Source organism: Phalangium opilio, unplaced genomic scaffold (genome assembly GCF_054372755.1).
Source record: "Phalangium opilio isolate 3A_F unplaced genomic scaffold, DU_Popi_V2 ptg000352l_1, whole genome shotgun sequence".
Taxonomy (NCBI): domain Eukaryota; kingdom Metazoa; phylum Arthropoda; class Arachnida; order Opiliones; family Phalangiidae; genus Phalangium; species Phalangium opilio.
The window spans coordinates 4,042,236-4,061,996 of NW_028324228.1; the positions used below are offsets into that span (position 1 = coordinate 4,042,236).

Consider the following 19,761-nt stretch of genomic DNA (forward strand, 5'->3'; position numbering starts at 1 on the left):
ACGCCCCTGTGTGTTTTCCGAAATGGGCTTTATGCGTACTAAAATGATTACACGTAATTCGTAACCGAAGTACAAGTAGCGCCAACAATGTAGAAAGCGGTGGTGACGTTTGAAATGAAGACTGAATTATGACCAAGAAGTTCTAAAGCACGGAGAGGGAAATTGCATTGCAATCTTTTCTTCATAGAGGCGACAATAGAAATGTAGCATGTCGATTAACGAAATTAAATGTATAAATTCGTGCAACACCATTGTTTGGCATCCACTATTAAATATTTACATTTTCCTTTCGAATTATGTCAAAGTTCACCTGCTCTTTTTTGAAAGTCAGTAGAATATTTCAAATATTCAATATTGATACTCAACACGTACTCCCTTCAAAATAATTAATTTCATGATAAAATGTTTTCGGAAAATGTAATTGTTCTCTAAAATGCGTAGATATGTAATTTTTTCAATTAATTTAGAGGGAATGGATCGATTAACAGTAAAATCAGTTGATTGAATTTAAAAATGATTAAGGATTAAATGGATAAAAATAACTAAAACAATTGCAATATCTGAACTTCAGTCAAATGATAAACCTCACACATATCGTTTGTTTTTTCGGCCTTGGTCTAAACCAAGACGTTTTTTTATAATAAATAGTTCATGAAGTGGTAGCGTAACGCGAAACCGAAATCCTTTCGGTAATATCACATTCCGACTGATTTAATAAAAGAAACATTGTTGGCCTCAGCTTATAATTGTTTACTTCCTAGGCTAATTAAATGGACTTCTGATGCTTCACATAATATATTTTGCACGTGTTGAAACTATCTGATTGACAAGTTAATAAACCTAAATTAATAATCCGTAAATTTATTTCTTGGTATAGGTGATTTACATTGATTCGGTTAGGTTTTAAATTGTTTTTTAAATAACAAACTTAAAAGAAAATTGTTTTAATCGTAATATAGAAATAATATTTTCATTAATGTTATTAAATTTTAATCAAGTCCTTATATATCAAATAAAACTGAATCGTTGATTATCGATATTACCACTCTGTAAAATTAAAAAAAAATTATTAATTATTTAGACTAGGACCAAAATTAACTAAAGTTAATGAAAGCACAAAATTACGCTAATGGCATCCATGGCTTGGTTATTTCCCCCACTCTTGTTTAGATTTCTCCTCAACCTATGTTGGAAAGCATCGTATTTCAATCAAGTGTTTCGCAAAACGCAAACGCGAAAGGGTTTTATCTTACTTTCGAATGATAACGGCCGATACGATGATCGTTAGTAAAAGAATAGCACCCAATACCGTGCCCACAATAATAACATTAGTTTCCGGAGCTTTAGACGTGTAATTTGAAATCATATAATCAATTATTCAACTGCTTTTAAAACCTACTTGAATTACTTTTTTCGTTGCTTTCGCCCATAATCGGTGCTTTACCATCGCATAACGGTCCATCGAAACCTTCTTTACACCTAATTAACGACGTCAGTTAATTATAAAAAATCTTGACATTAAATTAAATCTGGTACTCACTCGCATCGGTATGAGTTACCAGTAGCTATGCACTTTGCGCTGTTTACACATTCGTGACCATCGCAGGAATCTTTAATGATTTATTATGATATTGTTAAATAAGTAAATTAAATTCATTTATTTAACAAATCCCGTACCAATGCATATTTTGTTATCCTTGCCGTGATTTTTAAATCCGTCTTTGCAGTCACATCTATATTTCCCAGCAGTTGCTAAAAGATTTATACAAACTCCATTTTCTTTACAAAGAGTATCGTTGATTTTGCATTCGTCAAAATCTGATAAAAATAAAACCATACAAGTCTATATGGAGCGCAATTTTACCAATCGGTGTTCCCTATACTGTTTTAAATAGAACACCAGTAATATGTATGGAGACTGACAGTGGTTAGCACTCACGAGTCATGGGCAGTTTTCGCAATTAGAACATTTTAATTTATGATAAAATGCTGCTTAAAATTGTAAGTTTGTTTAAATTATTGCAACTAACCTCTGCATACATCCGCGGCGTGTGGTTTAGTCGGATCAGCGATTTGTGGTATAGCCTCGTAGCCTTTTTCATTGTCGCATAGGCATTCATATTTAAATTCGTTTTCATTGTCCTCACATTTCATTTCCAATTTATTACAAGAATCTTTCAACTTGTCGCACTGTTCACTTGGTTTTAACTCTTCTCCTGTCTTGAAATTATTTTCGAACTCTTCTTTGCTCTTGCTCTTTATATATAAAGAAGGTGGTATGTGAAATCCACTTCCACAGGCCAATGGTTTATATTCAAGGCATTTAAAGGCTTCCGCCGACACGCCTGGTTTGTCGAAAATTGCTTCGATTTTGAGTGTATCATTTTCCCTGAAATATGTAAAACCCACCAATTAAGATGCAATTTGATGTTATCTTAAGTTACATTTTCTCCAAGATTTTTATGTCCTTCAGTCTAGGGTTAGCTGTCTGTAACTGTTAATGAACATTGATTTATTCAAATCACATTGAGTTTAACAATCAAATCCTACCGATTCTAAAATGATTTCGGATAATTGCATCGGAACTTCACTTGTGCCGGCGAAAATCAATTCTTCCTGTTCTTCAGTGGTGTTGAGATATTGTGTCATCATTTTCGCCAAATTCACACCAGTAAGGTTGTAAAGAATGATAGATTTAGCTGAAAACATACTTTTTATATTAACAATTCTGAAACAAGGCTGGTCGTTTGCAATTTTAATTTAGGTCTAATACAGCAAACTACCGATTTTGCATTCGTCTCCTTCAAAGTAATATGCATGGGGGCATTTGCAGACTGCTTTCTCAAATTTGTTAATGACGCAACCCGTTGCTTTTTTAAGGTGGCATTTCTCAAGTACGCACAAATCTATGTAAAAATACCAATTTTAAATCGTTTTGTTCTTAATTACCCGACGATATATCGTAATCGAAGTGGTAAGAAAGTTTGTACCTTCGCATTTTTTCCCATCTCCATATTCAATATATCCACTTTTGCAAAAGCATTTCTTATTTTTAGAGTCGCATTCGGTATTGTCGCCCGTACAATCGTCGTTGGTCACGCACGTTTGAACTTAAAAGTCCAAGATAGTTGATTGGTCTAGATTTCCCGATTAAGGATTGGCTTACCTAATTTCATCGGTCTGCAGTTGATGCCTAGTCCTGCACCACCTATTTCAATATTTCCAGTTTGGCAAACGCATTTATTAGCGTCACATTTGGCATTGGAACCCGTGCATTCTTGGTCGCTTTCACATTCATCCACTGTTAAAAGTAAAAGTGATTTGAGCGGTCTAGATTTCCGGATTAAGGATTGACTTACTTTGATTTCGTCTGCAGTTTATGTCTAGTCCTGTGCCGTCTATATGAATATTTCCTGTTTGGCAAACGCATTTATTAGCGCCACATTTGGCATTGGAACCCGTGCATTCTTGGTCGCTTTCACATTCATCCACTGTTAAAAGTAAAAGTGATTTGAGCGGTCTTGATTTCGGGATTAAGGATTGACTTACTTTGTTTTCGTCTGCAGTTGATGTCTAGTCCTGTGCCGCCTATATGAATATTTCCAGTTTGGCAAACGCATTTATTAGCGCCACATTTGGCATTGGGACCCGTGCATTCTTGGTCGCTTTCACATTCATCCACTGTTAAAAGTAAAAGTGATTTGAGCGGTCTAGATTTCCGGATTAAGGGCGGGCTAACCTTGTATCGGTCTGCAGTTGGTGCCTAGTCCTGTGCCGTCTATTTTAATATTTCTAGTTTGGCAAACACATTTATTAGCGTCACATTTGGAGTTGAAACCCGTGCATTCTTGGTCGTTTTCACATTCATCCACTTTTAAAAGTAAAAGTGATTTGATTGGTCTCCGTTTCCAGATTAAGGATTGGCTTACCTGGTTTCGGTCTACATGTTATCTTTAGTCCTGAACCCTCTTGTTGAAAACCATCTTTACAAGCGCATGTCTTTGTTTCGTCATTGCACTCGGAATTTTGGTCCTGGCATTTCATTTTAGCGTCGTTGCATTGTACACCTGTTATAAGTCCAATTAAGTTAATTTTTCGATATTTTCATTTTAAACTTAATCATCAAACTCACGAAGTTTGCACGATAAAGTTATTCCACTGCCGGTATTCATTTCATGTTTAGCATCTCTGCAAACGCATTCCTTTGCAGGACCGCATATGGTGTTGTCGCCCTGGCATGGGTTAAAGTCGCTGCATTCATATTTAACCTTAAATAGAAGATTTACTTTATCCTTAGGCAATTCACTCTTGATATTTATAAAGTTATGATTTTCCGTTTTGGTTTCTTTAACTACAATATTCCTGGCATTAAGTCCCGTTATTAGAAAAACAGTTCCAAGTATTGTGACAAGGCTCCATAAAGTTATCGCACTCATCATACTTTAGAAGTATATGATATTTTTCAACTAACGAACGTTCTTTAAGTAAGTCCTACACTCTGATTTGTCGCGATTCCAAAGAGTAAATGACTGTCGAGAAGCTTTTCCAAACCCAGCTTCTGAATACGACCTATGACGTCGGTACTTAGCTTCAAGAGGCACTCCATTCACTTTAATTAGTTCCTTGTACTATTCCTCTTGAATAATTTAATCAGAAATCCGATTGTATTTTGATTATTATTTGTAGTTTCATATGTTTAAGTTCCGTAAGTTTGACACTGGTTAAAGCCTGTCCATATTGACAAATTTTGCGTGTTCGCAACTTCGCTTTGCTTGTTTGCAAGATCGCGCAACTGTCCACATTTGGTTTTCGCTACATTGCGTCCTCACGTCGCGAAGAAACTAATTTCTTTGGCAAAGTCGTCGATAGAGATGTTGTTCCCCTTGTCATTGTAGTGGCAGTTTGACCCCAAAAATAAAGTGTAATAGCTTCGGACAAATTGTTTTTTACTGTAGTTGGGTCTTAAGGCTTTGGAGGGGTATTGTTCGGAATTGATGAAAGCTGCTAGGTGATTGACATTAAAATGTCCAAAGTCGAAGGGGTTACTATCCAATGTCCCATTGTAAGCGGTATGCTTTACAATAGCTACTGTAATCCGTGAGGGCTGGGTACCCAGGTAGATGTTCCCGATTGATCTGTATAAAATATTATTCGAAATTGTAAATATTTTAGTTTCCGTTCTAGTGTAGCTATATTGGGCGAGTTTAATGCTTAAAGCTTGTGCATGAGCAATTAGAATTTTAGGAGCTAATTGAAGCTTTAAAACGTATAATAATAATAATAATAATAATAATAATAATGAATGAATGAATGAATCAGTTTATTGTGTGTAAAAAAAGCCTTGCGGCTCACGAGATTACACACGCGATCATACACAATATCACAGACAATACAAATTTAAATATAAACTTCACAGGTGGTAAAAAACGCTCTGTTATTTATATCTTATAGGAGACAATTTTAGTAATTAAAATAAAAAAAAAATATTAAGTCTAAACTAAATCAGCGTATTTACATGAGAAAATGTCCAGTTCTTTATCAAAGTTATTAACAGTTTTTTGCATTCGTTGTAAGGGATTCAGTATACGCGTGGCTTCACAAAAGGTTTTATGATAGCGATGCGTTCGCGGCACTAAAAACTGTAATTTTTCCAAGAGTGTAGGTAAGTTTATCTTATTACGAACTAATTTAAAAATGAATTTTACATCATTTAACCGACACAAGTAATCAATAGTTTTAAGATCAAGGATACCTAGTAATGTGTGGTAATCATAGGGAGCTGTACTAATGAATACCTTGTGACAATATGCCACGAATTTTCGTTGGACACATTCTATTTTTGCACGTAGGTAGTTAGCACAACTCCCCCACGCTAGACAACCATATAGTGCGCGAGAACGAACCAACGCGAGGTAAAGAATTCGAAAATGCTTTAAAGATTTTAGTTTCTTGCAAATTTTGAGACTGACGGATAAAGTCCGCCGACATAGACCTACGGTCTTGCTAATGTGGTCTTTAAAATATAGTCCTCGGTCAAATTGTACACCGAGGTCTTTCACGGTTGTGCGATGAGGAATAACCACGTCCGACAGGAGGTATGAGGTAAGTATTTCACGACCAACTCTCCTCGTGAATGTTACGTGAATTGACTTGTTAGGGTTAACCGCTAGGTTATTATTGGAGCACCACTTAGCAATCGCATTTAGATCCTGTTGCAAAAGATTGCTGTCAAGTTTAGAATTGATATGCTTTGAAATTTTGTTATCGTCAGCGAATTGAAGTAGACAAGAGTGACGGACCGAAAATTGTAAGTCGTACAAATAAATGTTAAATAGTAGCGGCCCCAGCGATGAACCTTGCGGAACACCGCAAGAGACCGCGTATCTGCTGGAAGTAAGTTTCGAATTACATTTCAGGACGTTCGTACGACCAGCCAAGTAGTGCATAACCCAAGCCAAGAGGTCACCCGATAAACCAAGCGCCTCCAGTTTGTCACCAAGGTATTGATGTGATACACGGTCGAACGCCTTGGCAAGATCGAGGTAGACTACATCGACCTGGCCCTGACCCTCCACCGCCGGAGCCACATAATCAAGGAACGCTACATGGTTGGTGTCAACACCACGCCCTGGAACAAAACCGTGTTGACAATTGTTCGGTAAGGCACTAAACCAACGTTGCAGGTACTGATGCATTACACGATCAAAAATCTTTGCCAAAACACATAGAAGCGAGATTGGTCGATAGTTTTTGACTTCGCACGACGCCCCACCTTTATAAATCGGAACTACTGCAGCTATTTTCCATTTCTCGGGGAATGTTCTAGTACTAATCGATAAATTAAAAATATGAACTAAGGGAGACAAAAGCAAATCACCGCATCCTTTTATAATAAAGGCGGGAATATTGTCTATGCCAGTGGAAAGCTTGTTTGGCAGGTTCATAATGGCCTTGTAAACATCCAACGAAGAAATATGCTGATAATTGTAAGAGTCAGTAGCAGTAGCAGAGGCGTTACTGTTCATGCGATACTTGGATCCTGGCAATGAGTGGTCAACTGCTATGTTTGAAAAGTGTTCCGCAAAGGTACGCCCGAGTTCTTCCGCCTCAGTAACTAGTTTTTTATCAATTTTCAAGGAGATAGTAGGATGCCCTTCCTTGATGTTGCCGTTTACGTAATTCCAAAATTTTTTGGGATGAGCCAAAGCGTCCTGGCAAACCTGGCTAGCCAGATTGGACCTATCGCGCTCAATGAGTCTACTCACAAGAGCCCGACAGGACCGATAACTATCCAGGTCAGTCAAATCGCCGGTGCGGTTTTCCTTTTTATAATAATATTTTTTCCTTTTAATAGCGCGTTGAAGCTCATAAGAATACCAATGTGGAAATCGTTTATTGCATCGCGAATATTTCTGGGGTATAGATTTGTTCATGGCATTAGCCAGACATTGTGTGAGGGTAGTAACACAGAAGTTAACATCGTTCGAGTCCAAAACCAACGACCAGTCGAAATCTCGCACCATAGTGTAGAGATGGTAATAGTTTCCCTTGGCGAAATTATAAACCGGGTCACGCATTGCAGCTACCGTTTTCAAATTTGCAAGAAACGAAACAATGAATGGCGGATGGTAATCATCAATTGGCACCAATGGCTCCTCGAGTGGCAAGATCGATAAGCCATTAATGTTAGTCATGCACAGATCAAGAAGATTGCCATCGCCCATGGGCCTGCTAATTTGGTTCAAGTTAAGGTCAAAGCATAAATCAAAAATGTGCGTCGCTTTAAGACGAGTAGTAGAGGCGCATCCCTGAGTGCCAAAACTATCCCAGTCTATACCAGGGAGATTGAAATCTCCGAGAAGTATAATATGACCGTCGAAGTCCGTAAGTTTTTCAATTAAATGAGTAGCGTATTGCTGATATTGTATATCCGATGTTGATGGGCGGAAGTAACCACAGCCAAGTATTAATGTGGTACTATTAGCAAGTTTAATTTCTATAAAGACGCACTCTTCGGCTAACTCCAAATCACGCCTCCTGGTATAGACAAAGGATTGCTTAATAGCAATGAGGGAACCACCCCCTCTAACATTTAAATAGTTCGGATCGGGACGATCAGCGCGAAAAACTGTATAGCAATTTGGAAAATAATCTGTAGTAAAATGTGTATCGTTAAGCCAAGATTCAGTTATGCAGATAATACTGTGATCATTAGATATAACACTTTTTAAAAATTCACTAGATTTAGTTCGCAGTCCGCGCACATTTTGATAGGCAAGTTTTAACTCATACATTATTGTCACTGGAAAGGTCACCATCTTCATTTTCGATAGACGGGTCGGGCTGCAGCTCTGTAGCATGCTTATGTTCGTCCCGGGGCACCCCATAAAAGTCCGTCATTATGCTATGCATAGGCCAGACTAATGGGTTACGTAATTTGACAAATTCGGTTTCATCATCGCAGGAAACATAGAAAGATGAATGTCTAGCATTCGGATTCTTGGTTCGCAATCGAATACAGACAGCCGACTGAATACCGGCCTCTTCAATCAACGCCTCCTGTAAATCCTTGGAGCTCAGTTCACCATCTAAACGGCTCACGAACAAAGCTTTCTTGAGTTTTGGCGTGCGGGGCGCCACTCTAATCTTACTGGTTTCGGAAGCACCAGTTGTTACTATCTTTTGGGTAGCTGGGCGTCTGACTGGGTGACTACTGGAGCTAAGCTGCATGTTACCAGGCAAAGCACTAGCAAAGGAGGCAAAGCTAGGCTGCTGAAATGGTTGAGCAGCAGCATTCAGATTGGTTTGCGGATGCTTTATTGCAGTAGCACCTTGTAAATGTGGTCTAGGTAATTCAGGGAAATGTGTTCCAGGAGTCAGAGGTCTGTTGCTCTTTAATTCCCGCCGCAAATTGGCATTCTGCTCTTCTAGGCAATCAATGCGTTTCTCGAGTTTATTGATCTTATCTTCGAACGTAGAGTAGAATTTCTCCACGTTTTCCAGCTTCTCCACTATCTTATCCAGAATAGAGTCTTTGTCTCTGGTAAGACTGTCAACCCGAAGAAGGTGATGTAAAGCTTCATGTACGTCGGCTAAGGTAAGAGGATTGTCCCCATTCATTGATTTTCTGAGGGAAGGAGACGTATTCCCGCTAGCAGGCTTACTGCCCTTCGGAGTGCGACTGCGAGAAGGTCTAGAGACCCTGGCGGCGCGTTTGCATACATGACATGTATAAACCGTGTCATTAGTACAGTTTTCGTGCACTCTTCTTGCACAGTTTTCTCCAGAACACCAGTGAATGACCTGTTTGCCGTAGAACGGTTTATCGCAAAGTAAACACTGATCCTTAGATGGGGCCATAACGTGTTAGGCCTGCGTGCTATGCTTCAACATAATTATGGTAGAATTTAAGAAAGTCCACGGTAAAGTAAAAAAACTCGTAAAATTTAAGATATTTCGCAAACTGGAGGTATGTTTAGTGTGATCTCAAACACGGTTATAGATAATAATAATAATAATAATAATAATGAAATGAAATGCATTTTTATTGTGTATATAAAAAACTAAACTAGTAGTTCACGAGAATATACACATGAGAGTCATAAATACAAAAGTATGTACATGATATTTACAAAAACTATAATTTCTAACAAATTTGTCTGAGTTTAATTGAAAAGATATCGAATTGGTGAGAGTAGTTGTTATAATTTTTTTGCATGCGATAAATTGGATTCAGATCTTTACACGGCACATTAAAAGTAACGTTTTTACGAAGACCAAGGGGAACCAAAAAGTTTAGTTTAACAAGTAGCTCACTTAACGTAATGCGATTATGAATTAATTTATGGAGGAATTTAATATCTATCATTGCCAAGTGACAGTCTATGGTCGGAAGACCCAAATGATTTAACAACAAAAGGTAGTCGTATTCTAGGTTACGCAAGAAGAATGTATGTACATAGGAAACAAATCTACGCTGAACAGTATCTACGAATTTCCGTAGGTAAGAACTGCAGCCACTCCAAGCCATCGAACCGTAAACAAGTCGCGAGCGGACAAGACTGAGGTAAAGCAGTCGGAAGTGTTTAAGTGATTTGAGAGGTCTACATATTTTTAAAGCCACTCCCAATGTCCTTCGGCAGCGATTGACGGTACAAGTTACCTGCTCCTGAAAAAGCAAGGCACTATCGAAGATAACCCCGAGATCGGCAACCCTTAACATTCGGGGAATGAGAGAATTCCCAACCTTATAAGAAAAGCATATTTGTCTACTTATTCGCCTAGTGAAAGCGACATGTAGGGACTTAGAAGGATTGACGGGCAGATTATTCTTATCGCACCACACCGTTATTACGTTTAAATCGGCTTGGAGTGCCGCGCAGTCATCAGCAGAGTTGATTATCTTACATACCTTATGGTCATCCGCGAAAGCGATTAATTTTGAGAATTTAATTAAATATTGCAAATCGTATACGTACAAGTTGAACAACAAAGGGCCAAGAGAAGAACCCTGTGGAACCCCGCAATTAACCCTGTACGCAACGGAGGTAAGTACACCATTACACTTGATACGGTTAGTTCTCTGGTTTAAGTAGGAACTAAACCAACCAATAAGTTCTTCACCGACACCCAATATGCGCATTTTATCCAGTAAATAGGTATGGGAAACTCGATCAAAAGCCTTGGCCAAGTCGAGATAAATGACATCAACTTGTCCACGACTCTCAACTTCCGGTGCTACGTAGTCCATGAATGCCGCGTGGTTCGTGTCAACACTCTTCCCCGGCACAAAACCATGCTGGCATTCATTAGGGAAGGCATTAAACCACTTTTGTAATTTAGAATGAACTAACATGTCAAAGAGTTTGGCTAGTGTGGACAATAGAGATATTGGACGATAATTTTTAACGTCGCAAGCTGCGCCAGATTTAAAGACAGGGGTAACCGCCGCTTCTTTCCAAATGGTAGGGAATGTCTGGTTCGTGACAGATAAATTAAATATATGAGCAAGTGGCTCTAGTAAAAGGTCACCGCAACCTTTTAAAATAAAGGCGGGTATCCCATCAGTACCGGTTGATTTTTTGTTGGGGAGCTTCATAATCGAATTGTGAATGTCATCGCGCGTGAAAAACAAGGAGGGCAAAGTGTGATGACCCGTATAGGTTGAGTCATAAACATAGCGACTATTGGAAGACTGGTTATCCACTGAAATTCGAGAGAAATGATCCCCGAAATGAGACGCGAGCATCTCAGGATCAGAAACCATTTCACTGTCAATTTTTAGGGAAATTCGATGAGATACGTTTTTGATATTACCGTTCACAAAGTTCCAAAATTTCTTAGGATGGGATAACGCGTCCTGACAGACACGTTTACCCTCTAAGTTTCTATCGCGCTTCGCAAATCGTCGAACCAGTGCCCGTTGTTTTTTATAGTTGATGAAATCCGGTAAGAGGGCGTTTCGCTTATATTTCCCGTAGTAGTACTTTTTCCTACGTATAGCCGTACGTAACTCAGAGGAATACCAATTAGGAAAAGAAGACGAACGATTACCGACCCGTATTGGTATTGCAGCATCCATAGCGCGTTTAATATAGAGTGTCAGTAAATTAGCGCAGTAATTAACATCCCGGGAATTTAGAAGGCATATCCAATCGGAGTCGCGCAAAGTAGTGTAAAGGTGATAATAGTTCCCATTCATGAACTTGTATGATTGGTTCAGCGTGTGTGCCGGAATGTTCAAAGATGGGAGAACTAAAGTGATTTAATTCTCGGCTGATTTGGGAGAGCTATAAAAGAATGCCTACCGACTGAAAAATAGGTATTCTAGGTTCGATTTTGAATCTACGTGTGAAGAAGGTCTTAAATAAAAACTAAACTGACTAAATTAAATATGAAAAAATGGGAAAACTGATTTAACTTTAATTGCAACTAAGTCATAAAATAAAACAAAAGAAAACAAAACAAAACTTATCTACTCAAAGATGGTCCAGAGTGGCGTGGCTCTAACTGGGGAACTTTCTCTAAAGGGGCCCACGTGGGGCATAGTCACGGTAAGGAGAGAAAGTTCCGTGGTCCGCATTCCAGGTCGCAAAAAGGAGAAAGAGCAACTAATAAAGGGTTTTTGGCCCTTTTATACAAAAAATCTCAAATATTTCCACTCTGGCCACCAGTGGTACGAAAACGAGAGGAGCGCTGGGTTTTTGGTGACGTAGCCAGCGTCCTCGCTTCTTCGCTTACACAAAAGGGGTAAAGCCCGTACGAAAGTAAAAGCGCAAACAAGATTTTTCTGTAGGCTTAAGGCCCAAGTTGAAAACACTTATGAATAGTCAAAAAATCTTACATGAATATTTAAAGAAATTAACACATGAATATTTAAAGAAATTAACACATGAATATATAAAGAAATTAACACATGAATATATAAACTTAAAATTATTTCTCAACACAAACTCCCCGCCTTGAACTAGTTTAGTTCAAAATTAAAATGTTCATTAGAGTACTTAGTTATTAATGTTCGTCGAGTTCAAGAAAATATAGAAGCTTGATCGGTCTGCGCATCTCTGTTCCATCTGGTAATTTAAGTAGACAGGATCTTACTTGGCCGTCCCGACCCATCTGGGCTTCCTTTACTCTTGCTAGCTTCCATAGAAGCCTGGGCGTGCGAGGTTCCTCTATGAGAACAACATCTCCATCTTTTAGGGTTCTCGTTGGTCTGTCCTTGGTTTGGTGGTGCGCTGACCGAAGGTCCAAAAGGTAATCGGCCTTCCATCGTCTCCAGAATTGATCCAATAAGGTCTGGCGGTACCTAAGGCGTTTCGTCAGATCTTTTCTCGTAGATGGTTGGATTACGCTAGTTGGAAACGATTGCGAAGGCAAAGACGTCAACCTTCCTCCAACTAGAAAGTGCGCTGGCGTAAGCGGCGCGGGCTCATCGGCTTCATTATAGACAAATGACAGCGGTCGCGAATTGACTATGGCTTCCGCTTCGGTTAAAACGGTTTCTATTTCCTCGTATGTCAGACGCGATGTACCGAGCACTTTGCGTAGCGCGTTTTTCGTCGATTTAACCATACGTTCCCAAAAGCCTCCTACCCAGGGGGCTCGCTCCGTTATGAAAGTCCATTTTATCCTATGCTCCGCCGCGAAATTTTGTACTTCTGGACTTCTGACCGTCTTCGCGAGAATTTTTAAATCTTCATTGGCGCGCTTGAATGTTTTCGCGTTGTCAGAAAACACGTGGCGCACGATTCCGCGACGCGAAATAAAGCGTCTAAATGCTAATAAAAAGTTTTCGGTAGTTAAATCTGAAACTAATTCGAGGTGAACTGCGCGGGTTACCGCGCACGTAAAAAGGGCTATATAACTTTTTGTTCCCGACTTGGTATATAGCGGACCCGCGTAATCTAATCCGCACGTTTCGAAGGGCGGTGTTCTCGTGACACGGTCTGCCGGAAGAGAAGCCATGGTTGCTACCGAGGGTTTGGCGCGAAATCTCTTGCACTTGTAACAATTGTTAATAGTTTTCTTTACCAACTGACGGGCCTTCGGTATCCAAAAACGTTCTCGTACCTCTACTATTGTTTCGTTTGCGCCTCCGTGCATGATTCGGTTGTGGGCTCCTCGAACGATGAGTTCTGACAGCTGATGTTTCGATGACAGAAGCCAAGGATGCTTCTCCTCGTATGAGAATTTGGTTTGGTCTAATCGTCCGCCTATGCGAAGTAATCCGTACGGATCTAAAAAGGGGCTTAACGTGTAGATTTTCGAATTAACTGATATTCTGTCACCCCTTTTAAGGGAAGCCACTTCTTCGGGAAAACTATTCCCTTGGGCGTTCTTGATGAGGGTGTGCTCTGCTTGTGTTATCTCCTCCGCTGACAGTTCGCCTTTCTTACGGTTCTGAGGGTTTCTGCAGTTATGGATGAAACGGTGAACCCATGCAACTGTACGATTCAACCTTGAATGATTGCTGAATCGGTTAAGGTCCAAGAGTGTATCTTCTGTTCCCTCACTAGCTACTAGTATGGCAATGGCATCTTTCGAGACGCTTCTCCTCTCTTCCTCCAGGGCCTCGCTTGGGGTTTCTCTCAAGTCTAGGGGCTCGGCCTGATTTTGATACTCTTGACGGAGCCATGGGGGTCCAAACCACCATAGCTTGCTTTCTACTAGCTCCCTCATCTTGATACCTCTGGAAGGGAGGTCCGCCGGATTGGTGTCTCCCCTGCAATGCTTCCATAATTGCGGGTCTGTCAGCTCTTGAATTTCTCGGACGCGGTTGCTGACAAACGGCTTCCATCTTGAGGCGGATCCCTTGATCCATTGCAACGTGATGGTCGAGTCGGACCAAAGATGTATGCTAGTGGGCTTATTAGTAAGTGTTTTGCTTACGTGGGTGACTAAACGTGCACCAATGACGGCGGCCATGAGTTCCAAGCGAGGGATGGTTAACTTCTTAATGGGTGCGACTCGGGTTTTAGAGGTGACGAGGCACGTGGTAACTTTCCCCGCGGAATCTTCGTAACGTAGGTAAACGGTAGCGGCGTACGCTTTCTCGCTAGCATCTACGAAACAGTGCAGTTGTCTTGAGATGATCTCCTTGGTGCTGGCTTCTCTGTAGTAGAAACGTGGAATCTTCAATTCTTTAATCTCCGTCAATTCTTCACACCAACTATCAAATTGGGAGGCCAGGTCTTGAGGAAGCTCGTCGTCCCATGTTAATCCTCGTTCCCACAGTACTTGGAACATCATCTTGCCTCGTATTGTGTAAGGGGCGAGTAGACCCAAGGGGTCATAGATCCTCGCTACGGCCTGGATGAGTCCCCTCTTGGTCATTGTGGGACTGCTAAAATACTGCAAAAGTGGCTGTGAATCATAATTAAGGAGGTCTTTACCAGCGTCCCACGACATCCCCAAAATCTTCAGAGGGGTGTTGTTCTCCAAGTTTTGCTGCTGTAAGCCGTTCTGCTGCCATAATTCCCTTAATTCAACAGAATTAGTGTTCCATTTTCGGAGGTGCATCCCTCCCTCTAAGAGGACATCCGCTGTGCCTTTTGATAACTCGAGTGCTTTCTCTACGTCATCTTCGCCTCCCAATAGATCGTCAACATACAGCTGTTGGTCTATCAATCGCTTGACTTCTGGCTTGGCTTCTTCATATTTTTTGACGTGGTGTCTTACAGTGAACGCCAATAGGCAGGGGCTCGCGGTTACCCCGAAAGGGACTCGTTTAATCCGGTAGGTACGGAGTTTGAATGGCGTTTCTACTTCGTTAACATTTATCCATAAGAACCGAACGCAATCTTGATCTTCTTCTTTTAGCGCGATTTGCAGAAAAGCCTTTTGTATATCGGCTGTAAACGCGATCTCTTTTTCTCTGAAGCGAAGGAGAATGTCTATAATTTCCGCGTTCAAATTCGGCCCTGATTCCATGCAATCGTTAAGGGATGGTCGCCCAGCTGGGTGCGACGACGCATCGTGTACTACTCTAAGGGGGGTCGAACTTGATTCTCGTAGAATGTGACGGTGGGGGAGGTAAAAATAAGCCTTTCCTGAGTCTCTATCTTCCTTCTCTGGCACGAGCTCTATGACGCCTTCTTGCAGTTGGTCTTTAATAACTTTGTTATATTCGTTTAACAGAAGTGGTTCTTGTTCTAACTTAGATAGCAGTCTCATTGTTCTAGTCTTGGCGTTAGCTAGGTTGTCCCCTAATTCAGATTTCTTCTCGTTCCATGGGAACCCTATCTTATATCGCCCGTCATGGAATTCTATCATGGATTCTAATTGCTCTAGTACTTCATTCTCAGAAAGGGACTCTTTTCTTAAGTCATTAATCCCTAGGGTTTCAATATCCCAAAAACTTTGTAATTGCTCTGATACTGGGTCTAATTCCGGAACTGTGGCTAACATTACGGCTACTGAGTTAACGCTAACAGTGGCGGGACCTCGTGTAGCGGTTCTTCCGTGTACCACCCAACCCAGTCGGGTTTCCATAGCGGCTAAAGATTTTCCTAGCATTTCTGTTCTGCCTGTTACGACTTCCCAAAAGTAGTCTGCCCCAATCATGATGTCAATTGAAGACCTGTATCTAATTTCTTCATTAACTTTGGGGTCATCTGCCATGAGTAGACCTCTCCTATTCATTTCTTTCGCTATTATCTGGCTAGGAACTGCGAATACGGCGCCATTGACCTCGGGGGTTTCTAATGCGATGACTCTAACGGTGACCTTCGGGTCATGAATGCTAATCATATCTACTTGAATCTTTCTTCTAGTCGAATAAATGGGAGTCTCGCTCTCAAAGGGGAATATTTCGAGGGTTTCTTCGCCTACTACTGGCAGCTGTAATTTTCTCGAGAGTTCAGCGTTGATAAAGGTGCGATGGCTCGCCCCGTCTAAGAGGCAACGGTAACGGTTACTCCCCCCTCCTTTCACTAAAGCTTGAGCGGTTTTCAAGAATATTTCCCCTCTCTGGTTTTCGTGCGTTATTGTTGACAATGCTGCCGTATTTTCTACAGGTGGGGGTGGGGGATTCTCTCGACTTGTTTCTTCGCGCGCCCTCTCTCTCGCTAAGCTACCGCTATTTTCTTGGCCTTCAAAACACAACGTGTGGTGGTGTCTTTTGTTACACTTTTTACAGTTCTTTATTCTGGCTCTACAGAACTTAGCCCGGTGATGCTCGCGTAAACAAATGAAGCATCTTCTTTTTCTTTGAATAATGTCTCTTCTTTCCTCGGGGGTAAAATGTTTGCATTCATTCGTGCTATGGGAGGAGTTTTCGCAAAAGATGCATATTCTATCCGAAACGACCGTGTTTAGGGCTGCCGCGGTTGAGGGGTGCTTCGGTTCTCTCGCGAACCCCGATCTTGAGCTAAGCCTATCTGGGGGGGCTCGTTCGTTTGCCATCGTGGTTGTTTGGGACGTGAAAGCTCTTTCCATACTGGCTATTTCTCGGCTGAGGAAATTTAAAAAGTCACGTGCCGTCCACTTGTTTTGAGGTCCTATCATTCTCGTAAACATCAATGCCGTTTCTTTTGGGACTAGCTTTATCAAAACTGGGCATAAAAGGGCACCGAAGGTATCTAGCGCGATTCCAACTGACTCTAAACTACGTATTTCGATTTCACAAGTGTCGTGTAGTTTTCTAAGGGCGCTTACATCATGTGCCTTCCTAACTGGTGTTAAATTTATTAAATTGTACATGTGGTTATCGATGATTACGTCTTCCTGCCCGTAACGGTTTTTCAAATTCCTAATGGCTGTCTCGTAATTTGGTACCGTATTTGTTAGTCCTTTAATAGATAGGGCAGCTTCGCCTTCTAAGTACGATTTGAGATAACTGAACTTCTCAATGTTATCTAATTGTGGGTTAAGGTGGATCGTTGTCTCATACACGCTCCAAAAATTCTGCCATTCCATAATGTCCCCGGAAAATCGTTTAATTTCTAATTTTGGTAGCCTGACTGATGGGGCCCACCTAGCTGGCCTTTCGCCTTGTCTCTCTCCACCATTAAAGGTCGGCTCGCGTTCGATTCGTCCACGGGCTATCTCCCCGCCGGTCGGCTCCTCGAATCTTTCGGACGCCGTCGAATCGGCCTGCGATACTACCGAGTTTCTACGGCTACGTCGTTCTTTGTTCATTTCCTTTGTATGGAATTCTACCCTAGACTTAAATTCTAGAATTGCTGCTCGGTATTTTTGTACTTCCTCTATTTCTATCTCGTAATTTTCTTCATCTAACTCAAGAACCAATGGCTCTATCATGTTGTCTAATTCTGCTAGTTCTTCGCCCTTGATGGTTAGCTGTTGTAAGCTAATTACTAATGTCTCTTCGTCTAAAGGTTCCTCGTTAAGGTGGTTCTTGATAGAACCGATTATTCTCGTAACTGCCGCGCGGAAAACTTTGCGCTTTCTTTTGTGTGCCACTAAAGGGGTTGCTGATGTCGCCATATTGTTAATTTAGTCCGCGAAAGTCTCTATTTAAACAAATTTGCACTGATCACACGCGATTCCCGGGCTTGAGAGCACCATAAAATGTGCCGGAATGTTCAAAGATGGGAGAACTAAAGTGATTTAATTCTCGGCTGATTTGGGAGAGCTATAAAAGAATGCCTACCGACTGAAAAATAGGTATTCTAGGTTCGATTTTGAATCTACGTGTGAAGAAGGTCTTAAATAAAAACTAAACTGACTAAATTAAATATGAAAAAATGGGAAAACTGATTTAACTTTAATTGCAACTAAGTCATAAAATAAAACAAAAGAAAACAAAACAAAACTTATCTACTCAAAGATGGTCCAGAGTGGCGTGGCTCTAACTGGGGAACTTTCTCTAAAGGGGCCCACGTGGGGCATAGTCACGGTAAGGAGAGAAAGTTCCGTGGTCCGCATTCCAGGTCGCAAAAAGGAGAAAGAGCAACTAATAAAGGGTTTTTGGCCCTTTTATACAAAAAATCTCAAATATTTCCACTCTGGCCACCAGTGGTACGAAAACGAGAGGAGCGCTGGGTTTTTGGTGACGTAGCCAGCGTCCTCGCTTCTTCGCTTACACAAAAGGGGTAAAGCCCGTACGAAAGTAAAAGCGCAAACAAGATTTTTCTGTAGGCTTAAGGCCCAAGTTGAAAACACTTATGAATAGTCAAAAAATCTTACATGAATATTTAAAGAAATTAACACATGAATATTTAAAGAAATTAACACATGAATATATAAAGAAATTAACACATGAATATATAAACTTAAAATTATTTCTCAACAGCGTGAGGGGTGGAGGACAGGACGGAATCGGATAATTTACCAAAAATGGTGGATGATAGGCATCCGGGATAACGTAAGGTTCGCACAATGATAAAAGGTCTAAGTGGTTAACATTTGCTAAGCATAAGTCCAAAATATTATCACAAGAGTTTCTAAAGTCATGAAACTGCCTAAGATTATAAAAATAACAAATCTCGAAAATATGACGCGCCTTTTTAGTAGTAAGGGTGGTGCAGCCCAGAGTGCCATTAGTGGTCCAGTGCACTCCAGGTAAATTAAAATCTCCAAGGAGCAATAAATTGGTTTCCTGGTCAGGTAAGTCTCTGAGAAGGCGTTGTCTAAACGTATGATAAAGGGTGTCATTGGACGATGGGGGAAAATAGACAGTGCCGATCAAGAGGGACTCGTCGGAGCGCAATTTAACTTGTGCAAAGACACATTCCGAGACGCCCTCAAGATCATGCCGCCTAATACTGACAATGGATTTCTTAATGGCAATTAGGGCGCCACCACCCCGAACAATAATAATAATAATAATAATAATAATAATAAGCTTTAATAGGGATATTCACATTCAGATAGATCTGGTTTACAAGAGAGTCCCGACAAATTAAATTATAATCCAATATAATATAAATAAATAATATAAATAAATAATATAAATTTCAAATCATTATGCATCATTTTTCAAGAAGGCTAACATTCCATTTATAAAAGTTGCCCTTGTGTCTGATTTTTTAATTACTTCTGGCAAAGAGTTCCATAACTTCACGCCTCTACTTTTAATACTTTTCTGTGTAAATTTATTTTGGGAATTTTCAACATAAAGATTATGTTCACTACCTCTGGTTATATGTTTTTTAGGGCCATTGAGGGCATTATGAAATATATCAGTTATATAATTTGGTGCTTCACCGTTAATGATATTAAACATAAATTTCAAAATATGTAACTCCTGTCTTTTGGACAAATCCAACCACCCAAGTTCAGACCTTGCTTCCGTAG

The 19,761-nt window shown here is 40.5% G+C and overlaps 2 protein-coding genes across 2 annotated transcripts; both read right to left on the reverse strand.

Annotated features, from left to right (window-relative positions):
* Nucleotides 1–908: 908 nt before the first annotated feature.
* Nucleotides 909–4,476, reverse strand: LOC149605073 (uncharacterized). Its single transcript, XM_089860418.1, has 17 exons — nt 4,133–4,476; nt 3,930–4,067; nt 3,740–3,871; nt 3,550–3,681; nt 3,360–3,491; nt 3,167–3,301; nt 2,991–3,110; nt 2,784–2,906; nt 2,551–2,699; nt 2,445–2,494; nt 2,031–2,389; nt 1,678–1,818; nt 1,541–1,610; nt 1,409–1,479; nt 1,254–1,341; nt 1,126–1,183; nt 909–1,047 (listed from the first exon to the last, which is right to left on the reverse strand). The coding sequence occupies exons 1-17, from the start codon at nt 4,437–4,439 to the stop codon at nt 1,009–1,011; spliced, it is 2,244 nt and encodes a 747-aa protein (XP_089716544.1). The 5' UTR covers nt 4,440–4,476; the 3' UTR covers nt 909–1,008.
* Nucleotides 4,477–12,510: 8,034 nt separating this feature from the next.
* LOC149605074 (uncharacterized) lies at nt 12,511–17,949 on the reverse strand. The gene has a single exon (XM_089860419.1). It carries the CDS (start codon nt 17,947–17,949, stop codon nt 12,511–12,513), a length of 5,439 nt encoding a protein of 1,812 aa, XP_089716545.1.
* Nucleotides 17,950–19,761: the final 1,812 nt, after the last annotated feature.